Source organism: Drosophila arizonae, chromosome 2, assembly GCF_054131065.1.
Source record: "Drosophila arizonae isolate 15081-1271.41 chromosome 2, UAZ_ARI_1.0, whole genome shotgun sequence".
Taxonomy (NCBI): domain Eukaryota; kingdom Metazoa; phylum Arthropoda; class Insecta; order Diptera; family Drosophilidae; genus Drosophila; species Drosophila arizonae.
This window is the reverse complement of record NC_142922.1, coordinates 7396267-7422795: the sequence shown is the minus strand read 5'-3', so window position 1 is coordinate 7422795 and position 26529 is coordinate 7396267. Positions and strand designations below refer to the sequence as shown.

At 40.8% G+C, this 26529-nt stretch overlaps 1 protein-coding gene across 9 annotated transcripts in view; it reads left to right on the top strand.

The window, feature by feature from the left end:
- Nucleotides 1-26529, top strand: part of side (motor axon guidance molcule sidestep) — a 75356-nt gene that overhangs the window by 2537 nt on the left and 46290 nt on the right. For all 9 annotated transcript variants that reach the window (XR_016268680.1, XR_016268679.1, XR_016268678.1 and 6 more), the window contains exon 2: nucleotides 21255-22051. Coding sequence is in view for 6 of the 9 variants with exons in the window: in XM_018000287.2 (XP_017855776.1) it covers nucleotides 21724-22051 (328 nt within the window). In the remaining 3 variants the exon portion in view is untranslated. The remainder of the gene's footprint in view (nucleotides 1-21254; nucleotides 22052-26529) is intronic.

Genomic DNA, 26529 nt, shown 5'->3' with positions numbered 1-26529 from the left:
GGACTTGAAATCGAACTCGTATACTAGTATATCCCATGCTTATTTTTGTTCGATAATCATACAATATTCTCGGAATGGATCTAAATAGATAATTTCAGAAAATTGTTAAAAGATGGCAAAGAAAACATTCAATTTAGTGTGTGGGCCTCGTCCAACTAATACACAAGTGAAGGTCGATATTAAACACTAAAACTTGATTAAAAGCACTCACCTAGAAGATAAGTAAACGTAAATACATATAAGCTTCTTCAGCATAATATTATTCTAATAGTTAATTTTATGCAAAATAAAAGGCAAAGTTTTCATATAAAGCCAATTGCTAATGCTCAAGAAGGAATAAGTTATCTAAAGTTATCTAAAAGAATTTAATTTAATTTTGTTAAAAAAGAAAAATCTTTATAAATACTTTTGCAAACTATTTCAAACTGAAAATTGAATAAAAAAAATGTAGGAAAATAAATGTATGTATTTACATATATGCAGTTTATTTATCTAAGACTTGAAGCAATATTTTTATAGTTTGTAGTAAATTTGAATTTTTATAAAACTATGATACGAGCGTTCAATACATGCAAATGTATTTAAAAATCAAATGCTGCAGGAATTTTTATTAATTTTAACGAAAGCTGGATGGTCGAGTCTTGTTTTTGACTAACGACCTAATGCAATTTATGCCGAAAATTTCAAATTTCCATTTAATTGTTGTGCTTTAAGCCAAAATTTCTTGAACAGAATTCAATTTGCCAGCTACGAGGAATTAAGCCGCATGACTTGTTTATTGATAAATTCCAGATTTAAACTGATCAGGGATACAGATAGTTCCAATAAAACGTAATATTAAATTGAATCTAATAACAGCTGAGTAAACAAAAATTGAATAAATTCATTGGGCAAACCTAAAGGCAGATAGTTGTTCCATAATCGTCCTTTGTCTTAGAGAATTTCATTTCGCCGTTATTTACTTCTTTTATGTGTATTAGAGATAAACCAATGCTGAAATGCCGCAGCCAGAAGCCAGAAGCCACACGGCTGAGAAGCTCACAGATTCAGCGCCCAGACAATTGCCCTAAGATCACTTTTGGCTACCTGGAATAAAAGCGACTCAGAGCAGCCACAATCCGACTGCCAGCAGCCAGCAGCCACAAGCCAGCGGCTGGCAGCCGGCAGACCGAGGCTAAGACCAAAGTCTTTGGCTAAGTTCAGCTCGACGTCTTATGGCGCGCCTGCGAGCCAAAAATAAAAGAAGCGAAATCACCATTTGTATATGTAATTTTGCTACACACACACACACATATGTGGCAGCCGTGAGCACACACACACACACTTACCGCACTTATACATATAAACGAGCAAATCACTAAATCCAGTGCACCCTCACCACGCGATAAACTCATATGAATGTGAATGCTGCTCGTGCCGCAGGATATTTGCCAAAGCTAGCAGCAACCCAGACCAGCCCTAAGTCCTATCCAGTGGAGTCCGCAGTGTAGTAGTCTATTAAAACAAATAGAAAAACAACACACACGCACCCACACACACAAATACACACACATAGTGCGCCAAAAATATGAACAAAAGCCACGCACAAAAAAAAAAAAAAAGAAAAATAGAAAAGAAAAATAGTCATTGTGCTCAAATATAGTTGGGTTCCTGCCACAGACGGCGAAAACTAAGCAACAAAAACTCTCAACTTTTCGTTAAAATTCAGAAAAATTGAATTTTTTTCTGAAAATGCTTCAAGCAACATAAGCAACAACAACAACAACAACAAAAACATAAACATAAAATGTTGGCTATATGGAAATGCAAATAATGTATGTATACAACGGTGCATATGCATGTGTGTATATCTACATGCGTGTGTGTGTGGGTGTGTTTGTGTGAAAGTCAGCTTGCTTGTGTATTTGCGCTCAACTAACTAATAAAACTTTCAATATATATTTTATTGGAATTTCTGTTGTCATTTTATGCATAATAAATTTTGAAGCTAAGCTCCAATAAATGCTCTGCTAAATAAAAATATACAGGTGTATGCAGAGCAGGAGGGGTAGAACGTCAAGGAGGTGGTGAGAGAGAGAGAGAGAGAGAGAGAGAGAGTGAGAGGGAACGAGTGAATGTACACAGTTGACAAAATGCAAACAAAATGTGATGTATATGTAAAATATAATATATATATATATATATATATATATATATATATATATATATATATATATATATATATATTACGAAATATTATTTCATTTCAACATGCATTGAGAATTGACCATTGGCTCTTACTGTATTAAATTTCTAAAAATAACAAAAAAAAAAAAAAAAAAAAAAAAAAAAAAAAACAATAAAAAAAAATTAAGAAAAGACTGAAACAGTTGATTCTTGTGATTTTTTTATTTAGGAAAATATAGATATATATTTTGTAAATAATTGAGAAATCAAAAACCCAGTCATTTAACAATTGCAACCAAATGAAAACAAATAAAATAAACTAATAAGTAAAAAGTGTATATTGTTGAAAAAAAAAAAAAAAAATGATAAAGTTATTGATGTTGAAAGTTATAAAACATCAGGATCAGGCGTTGCAGATCCCACAAAGTATATATATTCTTGATCAGCGCAACGGCCTGAGTCAATTTGGCCCTGTGCGAGAAGATATAAGAGCTAGAGACTTCAAATAAAAATGTCTGTATATATAGCGCAGATGTCGAGTTTATCACCAAAAATCGATAAGTCATCCCGTTATTTTCTTATCGATAAAAAACTTTTCGAAAATCTGTTTTAAAATTATATCTCTCACATCTTTAATGCGAGAGCCTCCAAATTTAAAATGTATACTTATAATTATTTTATACAATTTTATAATCTGAAAGTTTCATGAAAAAATAACATCCCCAAGAAAAGTAATTGAACAATTAAATTTCCATAGTAATCCACCATTGCAGCCAATGCGTGTTTATGCGTGCGTATGTATGTCTGTGTGTGTGCGTGTCTGTGTGCATATGCGAATATTTATTGAAATATCAGTTGCTCGAAGGGTGCAGGGGATCTCGTAGTCGAGCAGTCTCGACTAGGGTTTACTTACTTGTTTTTAATGAATTATATCAATACTTGACTTGATGAAAAACTCAAAACAGGATTGCTTACATAATATAGTTGAATTTGTTAAGTAAAATTCTTTTATTTGTTTTCTCTTGAGTCGAGAAAATATTCTAAAATATTCTGTTTATTTACTTTGCATATTTTAATTGAGCTATTGAGTTGTCTATAAAAGATATTTACTAGCAGCTGAAGAATGTAGTTCACTAAACTTTTAGACTGTGAATTTCAACAGTTCCTTAAGAATTGAGCTACAGAAACCAGAGAGAAAACTTAGTACTTCATTTTTTTTTTTTTAATTAATAATTAAAGTCTTATTGTTTGTATTCCGGAATGACAAACATATATTGTCAGCTAGAAGATAATGAGCAGGCAGTATTCATTGTGAATATGCCAGAGTTGAACAAAGCGAACTTGCTAGAGTTTCAAGGGTTAAAGTCAATTTAAAGCCAAATCATCATCTGATAATCGATTGAGGGTCACGTGCGACGGCAATGGATGCATTTATAAATGCATTCGGCCAACGAATGCAAACGAAAATGAAATTTGAAAATCTGTGCACATTAGCCAATTAACGTAATTTACGGAAACGCAACGTGTTTGCCTTTCAACTTCCAATTAAAAGCTGGGCCTGCCTCACGTAGCCCGAACCGATGCCAAAATGTTGGCCAAGTGTTTGCCGAGTGCAGCTGTCACTGATGCAGCGTGTTGCGTCGACTGCGGCTGCGGCTGCGGCAGCGACGTAGACTTCATTCTCACGTAGCATGCAAATTGTTGCAAATTATCGACGTTTCGTTCTGCTGCTTGCTTTAATGAGCAGGCAAAGGAAGCAGGCGACTGGCGGCGCCTAGATGCTGTCTTGGCTACCTTGAGGCAGGACTGCCACCCCTCGGCCACCCACCGCCAACCCATGGCACCCCTCCTTGTCACCCTTCTCCCCACAGCCCCCACAGCCGCCGCATTCCACACTCCAAGCGTTCACGTTCAGCTTAAAGTTCAATTTCGTCGCCGTCTCCTGCCTCTGTTTGCATTTAATTTTAACTTTTCTCATCTGATTTATGTATTTCAGCCGCGCCAGTCGAACGATTTTACATATTTATTTTGCATCAATTTCTCGCAGTGAGCTCGCTTAGAGGGAGGCTTTCGTAATTTTCTGCTGGCTCTGCGGCTTGTTGGTTGTTGTTGATGCGGTTACCATTGGCATTGGCATTGCCATTGCCGCTGCCATTGCTAGGCAGTTGATATGCTTGCTGGCAAATGATATTTGTAATTCTAATGCCATCAAAGTGTTTCTCCGATATACGGTATTTGCATATACTTTACACAGTAGAAGAAGGAGAAGAAGAAGTAGAAGTAGAAGTAGAAGTAGAAGAAGATGACGAAAATATAAATATTAACAAATTGCGACATCGTCTTGTTGCTTTTGTTGTTGTTCTTTGAGCTGAATCATGCGCCATCGACAGCTGCAGCATCCCAATTAAAACACGTTGACCTGAATGGAAGCATGTTGAGCTTGTAAATGCTTATCATGTGGCTGAGCGTCTGTTAAGCGACTTGTAACTCAATTATTGCAATAAAGAATATGTGATTATCGCATGGGGCTAATTGTTTTCGCCTGGCTAATTGCATGCAATTTATGGACCAAAAGTGGGCGCACAGCGGTGCGCCTGGGCGTGGACATGGACGTGGACGTGGGCGTGGGCGTCTGGGTGCTCGACGATAATTTATCAATTTGCACAGCGACCATGTCGGGCAGTAAATGAAGCGAGCATGAATAAACGAGCTGATCCCATTGTTAAGCATACTTGAGCACAGGCACACACACACAAACACACATACACATATGAGCAGTCAGTCAGCTATGTGTTGAGTTGAACATATCGAGCATTTGTATGAAACTTTGCAGCAATCGAGGAGCAAGTCAAGCACAAAAAAAAGAAAAGAAAAATACTCCAATGAATTGAATTGCATTGCATGTATTAACATGGCCAAGCAGAGTTGGCCATTAATGAGCACACACATCTCTTGGCTTCTTGGGCAATCGCATTGCCGGTCACGAAATCCGCAAGCGACTCGGATTAGCGCCGGTCGCCTAATTGACTTTCTGTGTTGCGATTTCACCTGCAGTTGCTGCCCGTCTCCTGCTGCCAAGTCATCAATGCTAACAGCAGCAGCAGCAGCAGTCGCAGCAGCAGCAGCAGCCGCAGTCGCAGGAGCCGCAGCAGCAGCAGCAGCTGGAGCAGCGACAACTTCTACAGCTAGAGCATCAGCGTTCCCTCTATGCCGTACAAGGCGAGCCATTTGCATTTAGATTGAATTCGTCTGCCGTTTGGGTATTCCTCTGCTTTTTTTATCTGTTATTTTTTGCCCTTCTGTGAGCGATGCAAGCGAAAGAAATCAAAATTTGTAGCCGTGGCGTAGAAAACAATGCGCAGCTATCGATGAGCGACGAAAACAAAAAGTCGCTAGAGAGAGATAAAGCGAGAGTGGGAGGAGGAGAGGGAGAGGGAGAAATGGAGAGTGAATATGGAAAAAAAAAAATGTAGAATGGAAAATTGTTTGTTTTTACGTCGAGAGCTGTGTGGCAAATCTTAATTAAATGCATAATTCGTATCTACTATTCAAATGCTTTTGATTTATGCAAAGCGTGTTCTCACTCGGTTATCGTTTATAAATATTAATTAAAAGCTCTCTGCGAAGCCTTCGAGCTGTTCGTTACGAATATTTATTGAAAATTTCGGGCGAGTTTTGCGTGTTGCTGTTTTGAAATTGAATAACTATTTTGCTATGTGTGTGAAGAGCTACACAGATAGCCGACACACACACACACACACACACACGTATACACACATGCATATGTATATACGGCACTTTCCTGCTGTCTTGCAAACTGCTTGTATCCCTTTTGAATAAATTAATGTCAGAAGTGCTTTGGCTTTGGCTTTTGATTTTGATTGATGATTGTGCGCCTGCATGAGCATCTACAACAAAGCACATACATGCCGCCCACAGCCACACCCACACCCACACCGACATCCACATCCATACTACGCTACCTCTGATCCGCATCGACTCTTGTCTGCAGAGCCTTTGCCTGTCTTGTTCAGGCATTTGCTTTTATAGCTGATGAGACGCTACGTGTGTGCATAGAAAATAAGCATAAATAACCAAAACCGGAGCCAGAGCCAGAGCCGTAGCTAGAGCCGGAGTCGTAGCCGTAGCCGAGCCCGAGTCCTGTTTCGACCGCATGCCTCTGCCTGCTGTTTGTCGCTAGCTGCCTGCAGTTGACTGCCAGATGCAACGTAATTTTGCCAACATCGATGACAGCGCCAAGCGCAAGCCAATGACAGCTGCATCAGCGCATTGCACAGGTCTTCACTCACTCCTCTCACTCCTCTCTCTTTCTCTCTGTGTGTCCCACACATGTGCCTCAACGATTATCTCCAAGCCTGCGCTTGTGTGTGTGTGTGTGTGAGTCTTTATAGAGTCATTGTGCGAGTCGCAGACGCATCAATCAGATATTTTGTCGCACTCTTTGAGGTTGCAAAGCTACGCTCTTTCTGCTTATGGGTATGGGACACGTTTCGAACTTGGGGCGTGGCCGTGTAATCAATTACGTGGTTTCATTAATCATGCAAAATACTCACCACAGCAGCAGCGGGAGCAGCAGCCATGGCGGCTTATTGATTTTGTGGGGCTTGTTCCTTATCAGCTGACGTCACGCGTTGCCTTAAAAATTAATAAATTTTGTAACAGCCCGTAAAGCCTATAGAAGACAGACAGACAGCAGCAGCAGCAGCAGCAGCATCACCAATACCAGCAGCAGCCCGAAGGCATTCGAAAGAGCCTCTCAAGGCTGCCATTGTTCTAGCCAGAGATACAGATTTGCATAATAATCTACATCTCTTAAAGACATGACTATAGCAGAGTCTATCGCTGCTGCTGTCACACACACACACACACTCTCCTTCTCTCTCTCTCTCTCGTCTGCTGCTGCTTCAAGGTTAATTTGTTTCAGCAACAAACTTTGTGGGCGCTCAAAAGTATGCTAATGTTTTTAACTGCCGCTGCCAATTTCGAATGCGCCTGTTTCGAGTTTGCACAAATGTCGAAACTCTTTTAACAAAGTTACAAGTCTTTTGTATAAGAGCATAACACACTGACACATGCACACGTACATATATGTATATACGTATGCACACATGAGCAGATTTGCAGCATACAAAGGACTTGTCAGCGCCTGTTATTAAGAACTTAAAAACTCTGCATTTCGCTTGTTCAACATAAATTAATGCATGTAAATTCAATGTTTGTATTGTATGAAATTCCGATTTTAAAGAAGTCAAGCATATTTCTTTCCATTTCCATTTTCCATTAAACAGAATAAATTTAATTTGGATTATATATTTGGATACAAAGGGAGATTAAAAATATAAATATTTTAGCTATATTTAGAGTTCATTCTTGAGAGTTTTCTCTTTTTATATTTATTTACATTAATTTTGCAAAATGCAGAATTTCGCACAAATAAATGAAGTTTTTAAATATTATATTATTTAAATCACTGTGCGAATTATAGTATTATATTTATAATATAGTATTATATACATATATAATAATTATATTATATATTTAAGATTCTAGATCAATTTTATTTTTTTTCCACTTTGATGTAAAGGCTTAGAATTTATAGATAGTAAATTAAACATAATGGTTATGGGGAAGTTAATAAAAAGCCTCGAAATAAAGTTTTGATTTTGATCCTCATCGCTTTCGATGATCGCTGACCTAAATTAATGATAACTATATAGCAATAAGATACAATTGGCTGTCCAAATGTGGCAACCCTATATCTTTTGACAGAGACGGGCACAATACGCCGTACAGGTTCAGGGCGTCCCTTTGAGATATGTATATCATATTCAAAAATTGAAGTCAACAAATCTACTTGAAACAAATAAAATGATTTTTATCGTGAACATGCAAAATTAAGTTTTTCTTTGATTAAAAAAAAAAAAAAAAAATCATAATAATAACAAGAGTCCGTAGTCCGAATATGGATGGATCCGTTGAATATGGATTATCCTGTATAGGACCTATTACGTGTGATTCACGCTAACACAGCGATAGAAGTAGACTGTCTCAACTAATATGTAGTTTACGCCTTCTCCTGCTTAAATAATTAATTTTCAATATTAAATGGAATAAATACAGTATTTAATTATAAATTTACATTTTTCCTTTTAATAACACTAATGCAAAAATACACAAACTGTCACATATCTTAGCTGTACTTTAGGACTGCTCGGAACAGCACACATCCTGTGGGCTTCACATTGCTAGCCGCTGCCTTAATATACTACCTCGTAGTTTGCTAAACCTATTAGGAACGTTTAATCCGTGCGGCGAGTCTTACTGAACTTCTTATCTTTGTACACTTTGCGCTGGCTTCATATTCCGTGTTATGCAAACGAACGAGCGAGCTGAAAGTCCGCATTCCATGGTCCGTGAGCCCGTTTTTAATGCGCCCTAAAAATGTAAATTTACGTTGACATAGCCAACTTCCAGTTGGCGACTCTGAATTCAGCCGCCCTGTGACTTAAGGGGCTGGCTCTAATTAGGTGCAGCCGCACAAGTGCTTCAAGTAGGTGACTGAGTGAGCTCTGGGCTTTACGGCCCGATAAGCGCCGAGCACTAAACGCGCTCTCAAGACAGTTGACAGTTGTCACAGGCGTAACACAAGTGCCACGTTTTTCGGTAAAATTGACAGCAACATGACATTGCTTACGACTTTAATGACAAGCCGCACAACATGCGAACGATGTGATGGGAGAGCGGCTGCCCCTTTCTCCATCGATGACAAGTGGCAGCAATATTTTGTGCGGGGGCTTGCGAGTTATTTGCCTGTACTAAGTAGAGCTTAAGTCGCAAGGCGCATCAGTTTCCCACAGGGCTCAGTTCAACATGTGTGCTTCACATGCAAGACGTATTGCACACCCCCCTCCCTCACTCGCCACTCCATCCACTCCCCCACACTCAGCCCATTGACGCTCTCACTCAATGAGCAGCTCATATTTAACATTTGACACTTGGGGCCGCATTACAAATCGTGGCTGCAGCTTTAGGCAATCTGCAGCAAAAATGAAATGGGAAAAATGATAAATTGAAAACTCATAAATTATGTGAAATTGTGGCACGACAATCTGAATTTCGGGCAGTGCCAAATGCTAGCTCGCTGCTCAATGTGTCAGCTGAGCGGGCAGAATTTTGACATTTATTAACATTTACCTACTGCACCGAAGACAGGCGACAATTAAATTTGCTTCAGCCTAAGCACTCTCTCGCTCCCTCTCTCTCTCACTCACTCACTCACTCACTTTTGATGATTCTATGTTGTACATTTATAAGAAGCAAAACGCGTAGGTAGTCAAAGAAACATAAATCATTTTGTCTATTTTTCTTCCTGGAAATGTCAGGCACATTTTTGGGGCAGTAGCCTAGAGGAAGGCTGCTTCATAAGGAATATGCATATTCCGCTTGAGAAGCATGTGCTTACGTTGTCCTGATGCTGACCAGATACTGCCATAACTCACTGTCATTGCGGACAGCAGCGGCTTTGTCTGTGGCACGGGCAACCGCAACTGTTGTAAAAACAATCGAATCAAGAGAGTTGTTTCATTGACCAGCATGAGTCCAGGCTCCAAAAAATCCATTTTATACATTGACTGAGCCCAACTCGAAGTGTGCTCCACACAAATCTGGAAGTGAAACCAAAAACGCAAAATTCTGCCTCTGTGTTGGCTATTAAATGTTTTGAGATTCAAATAAATGCCGAATAAATTGTTTACACAAATGTGATTGTGCCCACAGAAAGCATTGTTTGCGTGTTTCTATTAGCATTTACATTCGAATTCAATTTCGTGCATAAATAAATATTTGAGAGTCTTTTGATGCCTTACTCAGACAACAATTTGCTTCTAATTTTATTTTATTTCAATATTATTTTATTGCATTTCACAAACTTTTCTTATCTCCTTCTCTGTTATTCACTTCAATAATCGACATCTGCTCTTAATACATTCAACTCGAATCTCATGAGCTGTTTCCAGCCAAATGCATCTCATTCTCATTCGCCGCCCAGACGCTTGAATATTTTCTTGTTGCCGCAGGTCTAAAATTAAATCACTCAGACAGCGACTTGTGTTTCTTCGTCGTGTGGCAAGGTTATATACAAATATACGTTGTATCTACTACACGACAGCAGCAGAAAATTCTAAAAGCAAAATCATGTGTTTTAAAAAATCTCCTTTTAAGCATTTTATTGGCTTGTTGTGTTAGCTGTGTCTGCCTGAAGAGCTTTAACAATTTGTTTACAATCTGAACCCATTGAAAATAGGAGGTCTGAGTGGGCTTCTGTTAAATGTGTCTTGTCTATTGTCTATTCGTATGTCTGAAGTATTTGAAGACATAGGAGCTACAGACGAATTATTAAAACGAACAGAACAATAATTAAAAAAAAAAAAAAACGCAGCTAAAAAATTAAATAAATAACAAATACCATAACAGTAAAAATAATAAAAATAGTAAAAATATATACAATTTTTTTTTTTAAATAGTAATAATAATGAACTTCTTAATATAATATATTAAGAATTATAATTAATTATATAAAACATATAAAAATGCATAATAAACTTATTAATATAAAATATGTAAAGAATTATAATTAATTATATGCAAAATATCAAAAAAATAAAAATAAATAATATACTTATTAATATAATATATCAAAAATTATAATTAATTATATAACAAATATTAAATATAAAAATAAAAAATAATAAACTTTAATGCTTCATTAATTAAAATTATGAATCCAAACAAATTTTCAAGGCATTTCATAGCACACGTAAATATTGAATGAATTCAAATTAAGTTGGTTTAATAAAAAAGGGTCATAAAAAATATTATAATTAAATATTGATTAACTGAAAGATTAAAAAAGCAACTAAAAATTAGTTATCGATATGAAAAAAGTAATCTCAGCATTTTATTGACTTTTTCCGCTGGGATTAACATTTCACAGAAAGTCAGTTTTCAAATATTCAAATTGATTTTTAATGCTACAAATTGAGTGAATTAAATCACAGCCGCGCGCTGTGTATTTCGCTTTAAAACGCGCTGTAAACATTTAAAGCCAAACATTTGTATTGCATCAAAAAATATAGAAAATATTTTTTGTGCCTCCACCGACTGCAACAATAACAAATTGTTTTAAGCTGCCGCCATAATTAATTGAAAATGATAGTTTTTTTTACAGTTTTTGTTTTAAAATAAGAATTTTGTATACTCATTCACTAAATGAAATTGAGTGTATTAGTCTTGTGCAATGTTCTTCTCACTGTCCGTTTGTCTATCTATTGAATAATATATATATACATATATCTCAATTTGGGGGCATGGCATAATGGGAAATGGATCTGACAGCGTGAGTGAGTATTCGCAGTCGGTAATGCCCGTCTGTTTGTATATGTATACCCCAGAAATGTGACAAAAAGAATAAAGAGAAAATACATATGTATGTCTGCATTTTGATTGAACTGAATGAATGCTCAGCCACACCCCTTATATGAAGTTATTTAAGATATTTGTGAATGCGAATCACCTCTATGAATACAGCTAATTAATTAAGCTAATTAATAACTTAAGACACAACTGAAGTCAAATTTTGAGTTCATTATGAAATAGCCCGAGCACAGTGTATTATATCAGTCGGTGCAATCCGTTCGCGTTCTTATCTTGGATTTCGTGTCCTGTACGCGTTTGTTTGGGGTACGTGTGCCAGTGTGCGGTTTGCGGCTATTATGCAAATTATTTATTGTGTGAATGAAATGTAAATTTTTAATTGATTTATAAGAAAAAAATTAAAACAAAAATCACAAAAAATAAAAAAATAAAACAACAACAGCAAAAACTGATTGTGAAAGTGTGTCACACAGTGACGCACGCGATTTTTGTCGCGTGCGATTTGTTGTTGCTTTGTTGCTGTTCTTGTTGTTGTTGCTTTTGCGGGTGCGCGAAATGTTTGTAGCAGCAGCAGTTACATCAGCTACTGCAGCATTTACCATTACTGCTGCTGCTGCTGCTGCTGCATCGAAACTGTTGACATACACGCACAAATTGGATTTGCTAACGAGTCGGTGGGCGAGGGGGCGAAGGGGTGCGGCGAGGCAAGCGTGGACAGCTTGACAGTTGCCCGGTGTTTGTCACTTTTGGCACTTTTGTTATCGTGGGCTTATTGTTGATGTTGTTGCTGTTGTTGTTGTTGTTGCTTTTGTGATGGCTGTTGTTACTGCTGTTAGCCAAAAAAACAAATAAAAGAAGAAGAAAAAAACTCGTTCGCGCCTGTTATTTATGGCTTCGATTATCCCCACACAATGGGCTGCAAAGCAAGCGATGCCCCTCCAAGCTGAACCCAGCGCTACCGGGGAAAGTGTTTGCAAAAAGCAAATCCTGGCAACGAGTCAGCCTGGCAATAAAACAAAACGTACACGCGCGCCGCTCGACTCGCACAGTGCTAAGGGGGTAAACGGGGCCGGAATAAATGCTGGGCAGAGCAAAGGGCGTGGTGGTGCGGTGCGGTGCGGTACGGTTCGGGCAAGCATACAGAAATCACAGAAGCAGCACAAGGACACGCCGGCAGGCAGGCAGGCAACCAAAGAGGCTTTACGTATTTTCAATAGTTTCCATTGTGTATTCAAACGCACACCAAGCACTAAACAATCAAAGGCACAAAACACACACACACGCACACACATGCGTGCATATATATAGTTAAATATGCATACACTCACACATATGCGGACAGGGCCAATCTGTGTGCTGATTTCAACGTTTGAATTATGATTTTCATGTGGCGAAGTTTTAGTTTGATTTTCGCTTCGTTTCATCGCTTTTGTCGTTGTCGTTGCCTTTCGCTGATATTACTCTTACTCTTGTTCTAGTTGTTCTGGTTGTTGTTGTTGTTGCTGAGCGACAAAATTTATATGCGCCACTAATGCGGGCACTTAAACTACACAAACAAAATGGCTCTTGTTCCCATGGAAGCTGCTCACATCTATGTGTGTGTGTGTGTGTGTGTGTGCTGGTGTGTTTGTGTGTGCTGTTGCTACTAGTAAAAGTCACTGGAGACTTCTGGCCCTGGCCATGTGAAAATGACTGGAATCGTATCGAAAATCAAAGGTCACTTTTGGGATCAATTCAAAAGGAATTGCCGCATTCAAATCGCTGCGAGGCACTTGTGAAAACACACACACACACATACATACAGACGCAGAGTGAAAGCAACGAAAACATCAAAATGGGTAGCTATTGCCACACACACACACACACACACATACGCATATGTATATATCTTTGACTATATAGATTGTGGCTGCTGCCATAGATATTCAAACTAAATTGCGTCATCTATAACAAGCGTATGTGTATGTGTGTGTGTGTGTGTGTATGTTTCTTTGCTGACTGTCGATAGGAAATGAATTTTAATGATTGCCCAAAAAACTTTGGCTTGTTATTGAGCCCCATAGGGTTCGATGCTGTGTATGTGTGTGTTTTCATTTTTTTTTCTTTTTTTTGTGTGGGCGTGGCAGGCAGCCAGTCAGCCATGGCTTGTTTTGCATTGCGACCGAAAACTTTATACATTAAATTGTTTACTTTTTGGCTGGCCGAGTCGCCTAAGTGGCCGATAACGCTAACTGAGCGCGCATGAATTGAATCAATTCGAATTCCGCAAGCCGCCCAGCAGCTTGACCTGGGCCTGGCAGCCTGGCTGGCAGCAGGCGCCTGACAAACGCCCCAAATGCACTTCCATGAAATGGCGCGTGGCGACGCCTCAGCCATCGCTCCATTGCTGCTCCCACTCCCACTTGGCGTGCTCCGCTGCTTCGCGCTCCTTCGCGCTCCTTTGCGCTGCTCTAGCATTGGCAGCTGTTGGCAATATGTCAAGAATCCGCAGTGCACTGCTCCGCCCAAATGCCAGACACGTTTGTGCAATTTATTTTTAGCGCAGCTAATTAAAAATCAACTTTCTGTTTCGACTCGCGTGGCCAAATGCGAAATGCGAAATCTGAAATGTGAAATTGTGAAAATGCGAAATGGGAAAATGGAAAAGCACACACACACACACAAATGCATTTTTGTCATTTGCAATATTTATGAATATTTTTATTATTAAATTGTTATTATGTTTTTGCTCTCACTCTCTTTTCCTCTCTGTCTCACTCTCTCTCTCTGGCAGCTGCTCGAGTTTAGCTTGAAGCGCTTCAGTTTTTGGCTCGTCTATTTGCATTCGATTTGTTTCTTTAACGCTTGGCGCTTTTTCTGCGCTTCTAATTAATATGAAAACAAGATACATTCACTTCCTATTGTTGGCCGTGCGCCAGGTGTGGGCGAGTGGGAGAATTCCCAGCTGTCAAAAGTGGTTTAGCAAGAGTTTATGTTGTTGTGCGCAAAGAGGAGAACAAATAAGAAATATAAGAAATACTCATACGCCGTGTGTGCAACTAGAGTTGCGTCCTGCGGGGCGGGGGGGTAGCGCATAATTAATTATTTGCTGTGCTGGGCTTTTTGCTGGAGACGTCTTGATAAGAGAATAAATAATGAAATACAAACAAAGTCAGTCAGCAGCTGACACCAAGCACAGCGAGGCAGACTGAGACTGGGCTGAGACAGCTGCCTTGAGTGGGTCATGTGTTCTAATGATACGCCCACCGGGCAGGTGGCTGGCCTTGCTTTGTCTGCTGTTTGCATTGAATGAGGTTACAGTGCGGCGGGCCAAACAGTTGACGGGCGGAACTTTAAGCAAACATTTAGCCTGCGACAGGGGGCGGGGGGAAATCAAATCATCAAAGATGGGCAGCGTTCGGTTTTAAAGATAAATTACGAATTTAGTGCGTGCCAGCAAAGTGTGAGAGTTTATTAGGGAAATTTGAAAAAAGAAAAATTCAAATGGCAACCGTTAAATAATTGCGAGCTGAGGCCGGAAAAATTCCAACCACGAAAAGGGTTCCGAAACGCCAAAGACTTTGGGTCACATTTGCTCGTCTCGGGGAGCCGAAGAATATTAATTGAAGGATTAGACGCCGCTCAAAGCGTTTGCCCCGTGGGGGTTGGGGATTGGCTGTTGCCAAACTAACTTCCAATTTAAATTCAAATTTGGGCCGTATTTCGCTCCAGGTCGTACATGCCACGTGCAAATATTTTTGTAAATTAAAATCGTTTAATTTAATTGCAGCTGATGTTAATTTAAATTGCAAAAATTTCATCGCTGACAAATGCCGCCTCATTAATATTGAACAAAAGTTGAGCGAGGCCGCTGCGAAAACTTTAAGCCAGCCGCCACTTTAAATACATAATTTGACAGCCCTCAGATTGACACCCGCAGCGTCAGTCTGTCTCTCCGTCTCTTCGTCTCTTCGTCCTCTGGCGTGCTCGCTGAATATCAGAGACAGCTGCGCCACCTGTGCGACTGCCGCATGTTGTCAAATTTAAGGTGGATTTTGGGCAACCGCATCGCCAGGACACAGAGCAATAGCAGCTGTATCTCTACGCTCTACGTCCGTCTCCTGTCTGTGCGCCCGTTATATTTATATGGAGCTGTCAGTGTGTGTGTGTGTGTTGTGTGTGCGGGTGCTCGAATCCGTTGCGGACTGTGAATGACAGCAGAGGCCGCAGGTTTTGGCAATTGCCCCTCACGGACGCCCCCTGCCGCTCCTGCCGCCCCTGCCGCTCCTGCCCCATGGCCAAAGTGTGTTTGTATTTGACATTTTACTACAAAAGTCAAACTAAGAGATTCACACAGTTTGCACTGTGTGGCTCACGCCACAAACTTTGGCCAGTCATAAAGTCGAGGCCAAATTTAATTTAAGAACTAGTTAACAAAGTTCGGCAACTATATCTAAGACGTTAAGATATTGCTTTTATTACATCAAAACTAAAGCAAAACTTTGTCTCAATTCGCTGCAGCTTAAGTAAATAATTGCAGCTGGGATGCTAAATTGCAGTTTTTAGTATTTACCTAGCCTAAACGTCAACTAGAGCTTGGCAAGAGTATACGCAAGAGTTACTATAAATTGAGGGAGATTATATAATCGTTAATCCAAATGTACATATATATAGTGTGAATAAAGAATGATCCACAAACAACAGTTGGGCTATAAAGTGAAAGGCGACAAATTGTTTTTGATTGTATTTTGATATCTCAGCAGTGTCAATATGTATATGAACCTTATCCATAAAATACGTAGACTATTAAATGGAAGGTGATAAGAAACATAAGGTTGCATTAACTACGTCCATAAACCTTTCTATCTATCTCACTATCTAATTATTTATCTATCTATCAGTCTATCTATCCATCTACTATCCATCATTCCATCATTCTATCTATATATCTAATAGATATTATCTATCTATCTATCTATCCATCTATCTATCTATCTATCTATCTATCTATCTATCTATCTATCTATCTATCTATATATCTATCTATCTATCTATCTATCTATCTATCTATCTATCTATCTATCTATCTATCTATCTATCTATCTATCTATCTATCTATCTATCTATCTATCTATCTATCTATCTATCCATCTATCTAACTATCTATCTATCTTTTTATCTATCTGTCTATCTATCCATCGATCTATTGGCCTATCGATCTATCGACATATCGATATATCAATATATCTATCCATCTAATTATTTATCTAGTTATCCATCGGTTATCCATCTATCCATCATTCCATCTATCTATCTATCTATCGATATTTCAATATATCGGTCTATCGATATACCGACCTATCGATATATCAATATCAAACTATCAATCTATCCATCTATCTATCTATTTATCTATATATGGAATGATAATTTAGATAATTTAGCTAGAAAATTCAGTTGAAATCTCAATTGATGCTGAAAATATGTAATATTTTTGTAAGCCTTTAGAAATTCATAAATGAATGTGAAATTATTTTCACAATTTCAACAGCTGGAAATTATTGATAATTTAAAAAGATGTTTTACAAACAATATTAAATCTGCTCGATCACCCCTTCATTGTGCCATACAAAACTCCATTTTCATTCAAATGCACTGAAATAAAATTTTATAAAAATTTAATTATCACTTTAAATGAACACCTTTTAAGGGCTCAACAAAAAACAGCAACAAAAACATTTTTATTTTTGAAATTGCAGCAGCCCTTTGCATGAATAACGAAGCTGAATGCTGTTGGGGCTGATGTGAAATGCATGTAAATCTGCTCCTCGTGCAACCAGATATCCACGCTGAACTTTTTAAAGCATTTGCATAGGTTTGCTTTGTCCTATTTGCAGCCAAAGGGTAAAAAGTGCAAATGAATGAGCGCAGTCTAATAAAACGATTTCACGTGTAGCTGACAAAAAAAAAAAAAAAAAAAAAAGAAAAGCGAAATAGGCCAAAGTGACAAAAACACTAAAATTGAATAACAATAAAAGAGCAAACAAAAGAAAATATTACCTAAATAAAATATTTACTTATTCAAGCTGCAATCGGTGCGAGAGAATTCAGGCCAAAATGTCAGCTGATCAATTTATGCAGGAAACTGAGCGAAATTATTATATTATGGGCATACGTAATCGCTGTAAGCCTATTCAATGCTCTCGAATTATGGCCATTAAGTGGCGTTAATAAATGATTTTGTGGAACGTTTTGTGGCTATTAATAATATAACATTGTCTGATTGATTCGAGCGACCATGCGTTAGGAACTCTGCCATTGTTTAACTAATTAAACTGTTTTTTTTTTCTTTTCCCGGCCCCGCCCCCTCGTTGCTCATTTTGTTATTGTTTTTGTTCCGGCTGCGCCGTTGCGCATTTATTAATCTTTTTCATAAGATGCTGCCGGGTGGTGTAATAAACGCATAAAGGATATTAATGAGCTGCTGTTTGTTTAACGTCGCCTCCATCTTCGTCTCCGTCTCAGCCTACGCCTCTGACTTGGTCGGAGACCCACACAGAACTCTCATTCGAATTGCTTTTATTTCAGCTGAAAAGGCAACTAATTGCTTACTCACACACTACACACGTACGCACACACACACATGGAGCATGTTATTGCTCATGTTGGCTGAGAAGGCGCTCGCATATTTCACAAATTGCGCATACGACAAGTTTAACGTAAACACACGCTGGAAGTCGGGCCAAGTCAGTGAAGAGCGCATTATCAGGCCATAGTTCTTATTATTGTTATTGTTGTTGTTGCTGGTGCTGCTGCTGCTGCTGCTGCCTGATGCATGCCTTTTGTCATAATTCAACTTTTATTTACACACACTCTCACAAACACATGCTGAAAGTGAAATGTGCTTTGAGTGGCGCTAAAAGTATGCCGCGCGGTGTAATAACACGCATTGCTGGCAGGCGCTGTTGCTGATGCTGATGCTGGTGATGGTGCTGCTGCTGCTGCTATGACAGTGACAGCAGCGGTGCTTATGCTTGTCAGACGCACGCTTATGTTATTACACACACACACACACACACACACTGTGGCAATTGCAATCTGTGCTGTGCTCTTGTTGTCGCCGCGTCCTGACAGCATCTTAGGGCACAGTCATCGCACGAACTGTGATTGCCCGTCAGGACTCAGTGCCAACTGCCACGCCCACTCATTGCCAGATAAGCACCAATGCTATGTCTATCCACATAATAAATATCTATGCGTGTGTGTGTTGGTGTGTCAACGCCTCGACTTCAGCTAAAATGTATATTTCTTATAATATTATTATTTTTATTTCATTTTAAAATTTATGTCAGCTGCCATCAGCCGCTGTGCGGAAGCAAAAGTAAAACGAGTTATGCGCCCAGCCACTTTATGAGCCATGAGAGTTGCAGGAGTGGAGGCATGGGGTATGGCGTATGCCACAATGGCCATGACACCCGCATAGCCGTACCCCCAACTCATACCCATACCCATACTCATACCCATATACGCATTCGCATTCGAATTCCTTAAGCTCATTCGATGGTTCGGCGCCCGAGTTGATGCGGCGTTAAATCTTGAGGAAATTGTGTCACATTATGATGAACATTTATGGCAAAGTTGAGCATTTGCTCATAAATTTACGCTCCCTCACAGACAGACTATATATGTGTGTGTGTATGTGTGTGGGTGACTGGCTGCACCTGCCAGTGCTTGAATTAAATATGATGGAGTGGCTGCGGTAATTTGACAAGGCTCAACTCATGTTCCAGACAAGCTGCCGCTGTGGGCGGGCCCTGGGTCGGACACCTGTGCTGAAAGCCAATCAATAGCCGAAAAGCAGCAAATGTGTAATTGCCTCAGGGTCCAGGGCTCGACATAATATATAATATATAAATAGATAAGACACCAAAAAGACGCCGGTTGCAGAGCAAATAGTAAATTTAGTCAAAACTTTTGCCAGGCTATTTATAAAGAGGAAGCCAGAGACCCCAGCTCAGACTACACTGGACTGTTAACGCATGTGTACACCGCTGTCAATAAATGTCAAAAGTTGTGCCACACACACACACACACACACACACGCACACACACACGCACACACACAGACAGACAGAGAAGGCGGCAAGTGGATCAAGAATGTTGGGTGGATAAACACCTTATTGTCCTTTGCTGGCGAAACTTTTTTAATTAGCAAATCCAGCCGCAAGTTCAGTTTGGCCAACGGCGCTGCCCAATGAATGGCGCTAATGCCGCCGAGTTAATTAATCAGTAATTAAATATTCCAACTAGCTGACAAGAGCAGCAAGCGGAAAACTACTCATGTTATATGTTGCGATGTTTTCCACGACTGCAGCTGGCGCCATAAAATTTACTAATGAGCAAAGTTGCGGTCGAGCCGACAGGCTGGCTCACCTATTTGCAGGTAACAGGCATTGAGAAGGTAACAAATTTCAGCTCTGCAATCAAATGCAAACGGCAGACAGTTGGGCCTTATTTCGTTCGCTTATCATTCTAATCAAAGCACCTCTCCAAAGTTCATAAAAATTTATGAACTTTGCTTCTTTTATTTATACGCAGATTACAGAGTGTAATGTGTGTGTGTGTGTGTGTGTGTGTGGGTGTGCTACTCATTAAACAACGTGGCTGAAAAAGGTCCACCCCAAATGTTGCATAATTACGCTGACCTGGACTTGGGTGAGCCGCAGCAGCAGCAGCAGCAACAGCAGGAGCAGCAGCAGCAGCAGCAGGAGTTGCAGGAGTAGCAGACCTCTTCTGCTGCCTGTCACCACTGCTGTCGCAACCAGCCTCACCCAATTAATGCAACCACAGTGTGTGCGCCCGGTTAAATAGGCCGTGGCTGCAACGCATCGCTGGTCGAGAGGGGGCGAGCCTCTGTTGTGGGGGTGGGGTGCGGTAGGCAGCTCGTTGCCCTGCTGGGGGTTGGTTTATCAATTTTTATGCGTTGCCTAATGAGCGACGCTCGCGCTAAGCACGCAATTAAATGGCTGCAGTTCCTGCTCGAGCGGGGCCAGAGTCCAGGTATGCCCCGTGCTGGACTGGACTGTGGCATCAACGTCAATAAATCGACTTGCGCCGCGCCTTAATTACAAGACTCGCATTGAAATGTGCCATTAATCACACCTCATCGATGCGATGCGTTTGCCTCATAAAAACAGGCAATTCGCAGGCGAGCATCGAGAGCAGTTTCTATGCCAATAAAAGCAGTCGCTTACCCCCTTGGCCAAGTTTATGAGTTCAATTTGCTTGATGTGCGCGTGTGTGTGCGAGTTAGTAAAACATTTTATTAGCACTCTTCATATTTGCCGAAAGCAGCAAACGACAAAAGTCGAGAGTACAGCTAGTTAACTTCGGCCTGGCCGAATGCTCCCTAAGACTCAACTCATATATATATAAACATATATACATGCAATATATATACTTGTGCTATGCAAACTCCATAACATTGTTTGAAGTATATATGTAGAACGTAGCATAACAATATATGTATATCCATCCGAATTGGGAGCCGTTGTCCTGGTTTTGTTATGTTTAAGAGCAGAACCTTTGGATGTTATTGTTGAGCTCGTGTTTCATGTCTCATGTTTTGTTTCTGCCTTTCGCTCTTCTATTTGCAGTTGCCGGCTGAGGGACGTCTCCAATCCGCCATGCCGAGAAGGCAATAAAAGTGCAAATAAACATGTAAAAGGACATTAAGATTCCCGTGGCAGCAGGACTCGCTTTCGATTTGAAAGCAGCTGAGGGCAAACAAGCAGCGGCTGACTCACATCCAAATGCCATTTGAAATGTGCCTTTTATGGGCCAAGTTGAAGACGATAGCGAACTAAAGGCGCGTTGGCGCTTCATTAAAGTCAAAAGCGGAAACGCCAGCGGAAACGGAAATAGCCAACAACAGCTCAAACAAAACGCGCTCACGCATACACCCACACAGACTGACTGAGGCATTTGTCTATTGGCGCCCAGGCAACCTCATGTATTGCCCTAGCTGTTGGTCTATTCGCTTTTCGTTTCGTTCCTTTGACCCTTTGGAGAAACTGAAGAGCGCGCCATAAATGACGAAAAGTTCATTCGTTCGACTACAGCGCGATGACTACAATACAATTTTTAATACCAGCAAGCGACATGGCAACTGCAACTGCAACTGCAACAGGAACCACAAAAATGCGATTCACAACTTCAGGAGTAGCCACATTCGCCAATTGGCAAAAACAACCAGAGCAACAAGAACGACAACGACCACGACAACAACAACAACAGCAACTAGAACACAACACACATCGAAAATCACGAACGCGAACGGCGCTGTTCACAGGGAAAACGGTTTCAATTGTCGTTTCGATGATGTTTTTGCTGTTGCTACAGCAGCCGACGGCGATTCGAGCGGAAGAGGAATCCCAGGATTTTCAAAAGAACAGTAAGTACACGTTTCCCAAACACACTTTTCAATTTCAGTGATTGGCCAGCATATACCCTGCAATCACCTGGCAAAGACCTTGCCAAATGACATTTGTTAACGGGAAATTAAATGATATGGACTCATTATTAATTTATTAATTTTTGATAAAAAATGTGGGAAAGGCTTGAGGAGGCATTAAGCATCTATCCTCAAGACCTACATATGAGGGAAATATTCAGGTTAAGACACGATCCAGTAGCTCTTTAGGATAGATGCTGAGGAGGACTTTGGGCTGCAATGATAAAGGCCAGGCCAGAATATTATGTGTTTAAACATTTTCGAGCCAAGAGAGGTGCGAGTGAGATAAACAACAAGAGAGTAAGAAACTGAGATATGGATGGATATAGTGAAGGAGAAGAAGAAAGCAAGATAGAAAAAGAAATAGACAGAGAGAGAGAGAGAGAGGGAGAGAGAGAAGGAGAGAGAGAGAGAAAAGAAAAAGAAAGGTGATGAGACAGACATGAGAAAGAGTGAAAGAAGAGAGAGAGAGAGAGAGAGAGAGAGAGAGAGGTAGAGAGAGATAGGTGGAGTGAGAGAGACAGACAAAGAATGGTGGCGTGAGAGAGAGAATTAGAAAGGGAGACAGAGAAGGACAGGTGGACAGAGAGACAGAGAAAGTGGCGTGAGCGAACGAAAGAGAGAGAGAAAGAGAGAGAGAGAGTGATAGAAAATAAACAATTACTAAATTCCAAATACTTTCAATTCTATATAAATACAGCCCTAAGAAAGTAGCAGAATCGACTTCACAAACACGCCAACTTCCTTCGACAGAAATCCCTGTCCAACTCGAGTATCAATAAATATTCTGGGCAGACACTATTGAATGATATGTTTCATTAGGCATGCTCTTCCACGAAATACCCTTTGATTTCGGCACAACGCTCGAGGGCTACAAACAAATCAAATCATAATCAAAGAGTTCATCTAGTCATTGAGTTAGATCGCTGGCTATTGCAATCATATTCACTCGCCTGCCAACTGCTGAAAGGCAAACTTTTCGCATTGAAGTTGAAGCTATGCAAAGCTGTGCCTGCAGCGAGCTCGAGCCATCCGCTTGGCCAGCAGACGAAACATTCGAGGGCGCCCCTTTGCTTCTGGGTCTGGCGGACTGTCTCCAGCCGACCCACTTGGTCGTCCGTGCTGGAAACTGTGCCAAAAGGGCAGCCGCACTCTCTGATGCCGATAGATATTCGCACACGTTTGCACAAAATGGCGCCTTGTGCAAGCAGTTTGTGCAAACTTGCAAATCATTCACCGACAAATGCCAAAATGCTTATCAATGTGCGTTACATAAAACGTGCTGCAGCTTCTTTTATCCAAATAGAATACAACAAAAAAACAAGAGAAGAAAAAATAACAATAAAAAAAAGAAAGGGAAAACTTGAACGAAAACTTGCCAGCCAGCAGTTTTGGCCCAAACAACTTTATAATTTGCGAGGTCGAGCATGTGTTTGAGTGTGTGCGTGTGTGTGTGTGTGTGTGTGTGTGTGTGTGTGTGTGTGTGTGCGTGTGTGTCCAAGTGTTGTTACAACTTGGTGCCCAGTGCTTTTTACGATGCCATCAACTGGTTGTTGTAATTTACGCTCAGATTATTATAGAGCAGCTAACCTTGAAGCAGCAACAACAACAACAGCAGCAGCAGCAGCAACAACAACAACTCTAGCAGCAGCAGTCGTCGCAACAGCAGCAACATCGGTCATATCTCATTTCCCAGACTACCAACGAGCAACGTTTTTTATGCTAGGATGTCAGCCACTCGAAAAAAAAGAAAAAAAAAAAACAAATCATATTTCGACATCGACATCAGCATATTTTCCTTTTGGATGCCGTCTGGGCGTCTGTCTTTTGTTGCCGCTCGCAGTGCTCGGCTGGACTGGCAGCAATTTATGACAGGATTTGGGCTAAAACGAGACACATTTTCTGGCATTTTCTATTTCGCTTGGCATTGGCTATGGCAGCGCGCGGGATTTTGTTGTAAATTGAATTTCGATGCTTTCGATATAGACATTGCCATGCCCCCAGCTACGCCCTCGTCTGACTGTTTGCCCTGCGCATTGGGCATTAAATTTAATTATGTGTGCTGCTGCTGCTGCTGCTGCTGCCAGGTCTGCTGCTTCCTCTTAACTTATTAGCAGCCAAGCACTTGAGAGCTTAAAATGCCGACCGTTTCTTGGGCAATTTCCATCTTTTGACTTTTGAGACTCTCAAGAGTTCGCCCCACTCGATAGTGGCGCATTTAAATGGAACTCGAATGTGCTGCCTAACGTTGCCACATTAACGACTCACACACACACATACGTTTGTGTGAGGTGGAGAGGGGCAACACGCTGGCTCCTGGGACATTGTCATGGCACTTGGCTACGGCTTCCGTTTGTCGCATGAATATTTTCATCATAATCGTCACTATTTTTATGTTCACAAGTCTTTACTGTCACAAACATACACACACACACACACGCACACTCACACTTACACACTCGTTTATGTATGTATGAAGTTGAAATTCTTGGCATTAGCATTCGATTTATGCGCACTCGATTGTTGTAGGCAAATCTCAAGCTGCGCTCCTCCAGCCATGCCCGGCTTTGTTTTGATGGGCAATCAACACGCGCAATACAGCCAGGGGGCGTGGCAGCTCTCAGTTCAGCTCAGCTCAGCGCAGATCAGAGGCGGCGCACAGTTCAATTGCAATGCAAACATTTCGCGCCCTCGAACAGCAGTCGACGGTGGCTGCGCTGTGCTCATCAGCGCGTCATTTGTGCTGTAAATTGGTTTTTTGTTAATTTTATATGAACTTCAAAGGGAAAAACAGCCAAGGGGTGCAGCACCGCACACCGCCCCGCCTCGCCCCCTGCAGCCGTCAGCCAAATGCGACACATGTGCGCTGTCAGGCAGCGGCGAACGGCTGAAGCAGGCAAAAGCGTGGAAATATTTCTCAAACATATTTCCATATTCACGCACACATATGCGTGCATGTGTGTGTGTTTATATATACCAAATATTTATTTATAAACACGCGCGCGCGTTCGCAGTGTCAAAACAACGTCACAAGCAAGAGCTATGGACGAAGGGTGCAGTACGTTCGAGGGAGGGGGGCGCCACAAGTCAAGTGCAACATTGCTCGCGAGGGAGTGGGGAAAGCGGAGCAGCGCACTGGCACGTTGCGCCAAGATGCAAAGTTCAATTTCACATGTGGAAAATAACAGAGAAAAATATTATGGGGAGTTGCTACAAAAATAAAACAGAGGAAGCACATGTCACCGTGAAGTACGTGCAAGGCTGGTGCCGCTGCAGCCAGAGATCTCCCCACATGACAGAGGGACACCAATACAAAGTGGCAGCAGCGACAGAGCCGACGACGACGGCGCTGAGCTGAAATAAATGGGCTAGAATGGCTAAAGAAAATGTCGCGAATAGAGGATAAAGTGTGTTCAGGCAGCTCAAATACATATGCATGCAATATATATCTATATATGTATATATGATGATGGAATTGACAAAAGTCGAGGCATCATCGCACAGTACACCAATAATGCGCCAAGCCAGCGGAGCAGCAAAGCCTCTTATCGGCGCATAGATTCAGTTTAAAGTATTCTCTGCTCATATTGCGAATGAAATTCGCTTTATTTTGGTTTCTAAAAACTGTGCGCACTCAGGCGCATTTATTTCAAGCGAATAAAAGCAACCGATCTCGATTATTTTCTTTGTGCAACATGTGCTCTCCACTTGGGCCAACGCAGCTGCAGCTGCCCCATAAATTCAGCAGCACTGCGGCACTCTCATGGACAGCGCTGGCCCTGCCTAGTGAACCTTCCAGGCACAACAAGTGTCTAGGAATGCAGAGCAAATGCGGCTACTTCCTGTTTAGCGCGAAATTTCAATTATGAGCAAACATGGGCGGGGCTCTTCTCACTCTCCCTCTCTCTCACTCACCTCTCTCTCTGACTCACGTTCTCCCTCGTGGCCAGTCAACGTCCGTCTTTCACATAAAATACAACACAAAAATGTTTTATTTGTCAGTTTTCCATGTCTTTTTTTTCTCTTGCTCCTCTTTTTGCCGAACAAAACGGAAAAAATCGCTTTGCTCCACTTTCATGGGCGTTGGGGCGTGCATTCGTGCAGCTGTTTCATTTCTGGACAGGCATCAGATACGAGATATATAAATATATATATACATGCATACATATGTATATAAATATGTGTGTGCGCTGTTATAAGTTAGGGCACCCGCTGACTACTCAAACGTGACTGTCCAAAGTTTTTCAATAAACTTTAACAAGAAAACATTAAAAAGCCACAAGGCTGAAGCAGAGCATTTCCATTGCCATTTCCACATTTCCACATTCCCACATTCCCACATTTTCACATTTCCACATTTCCACAGCGCCGGCAGCAGCCTCTGGGCAGAAGTCAGAAGAGCTTCAACTCTATAAAGC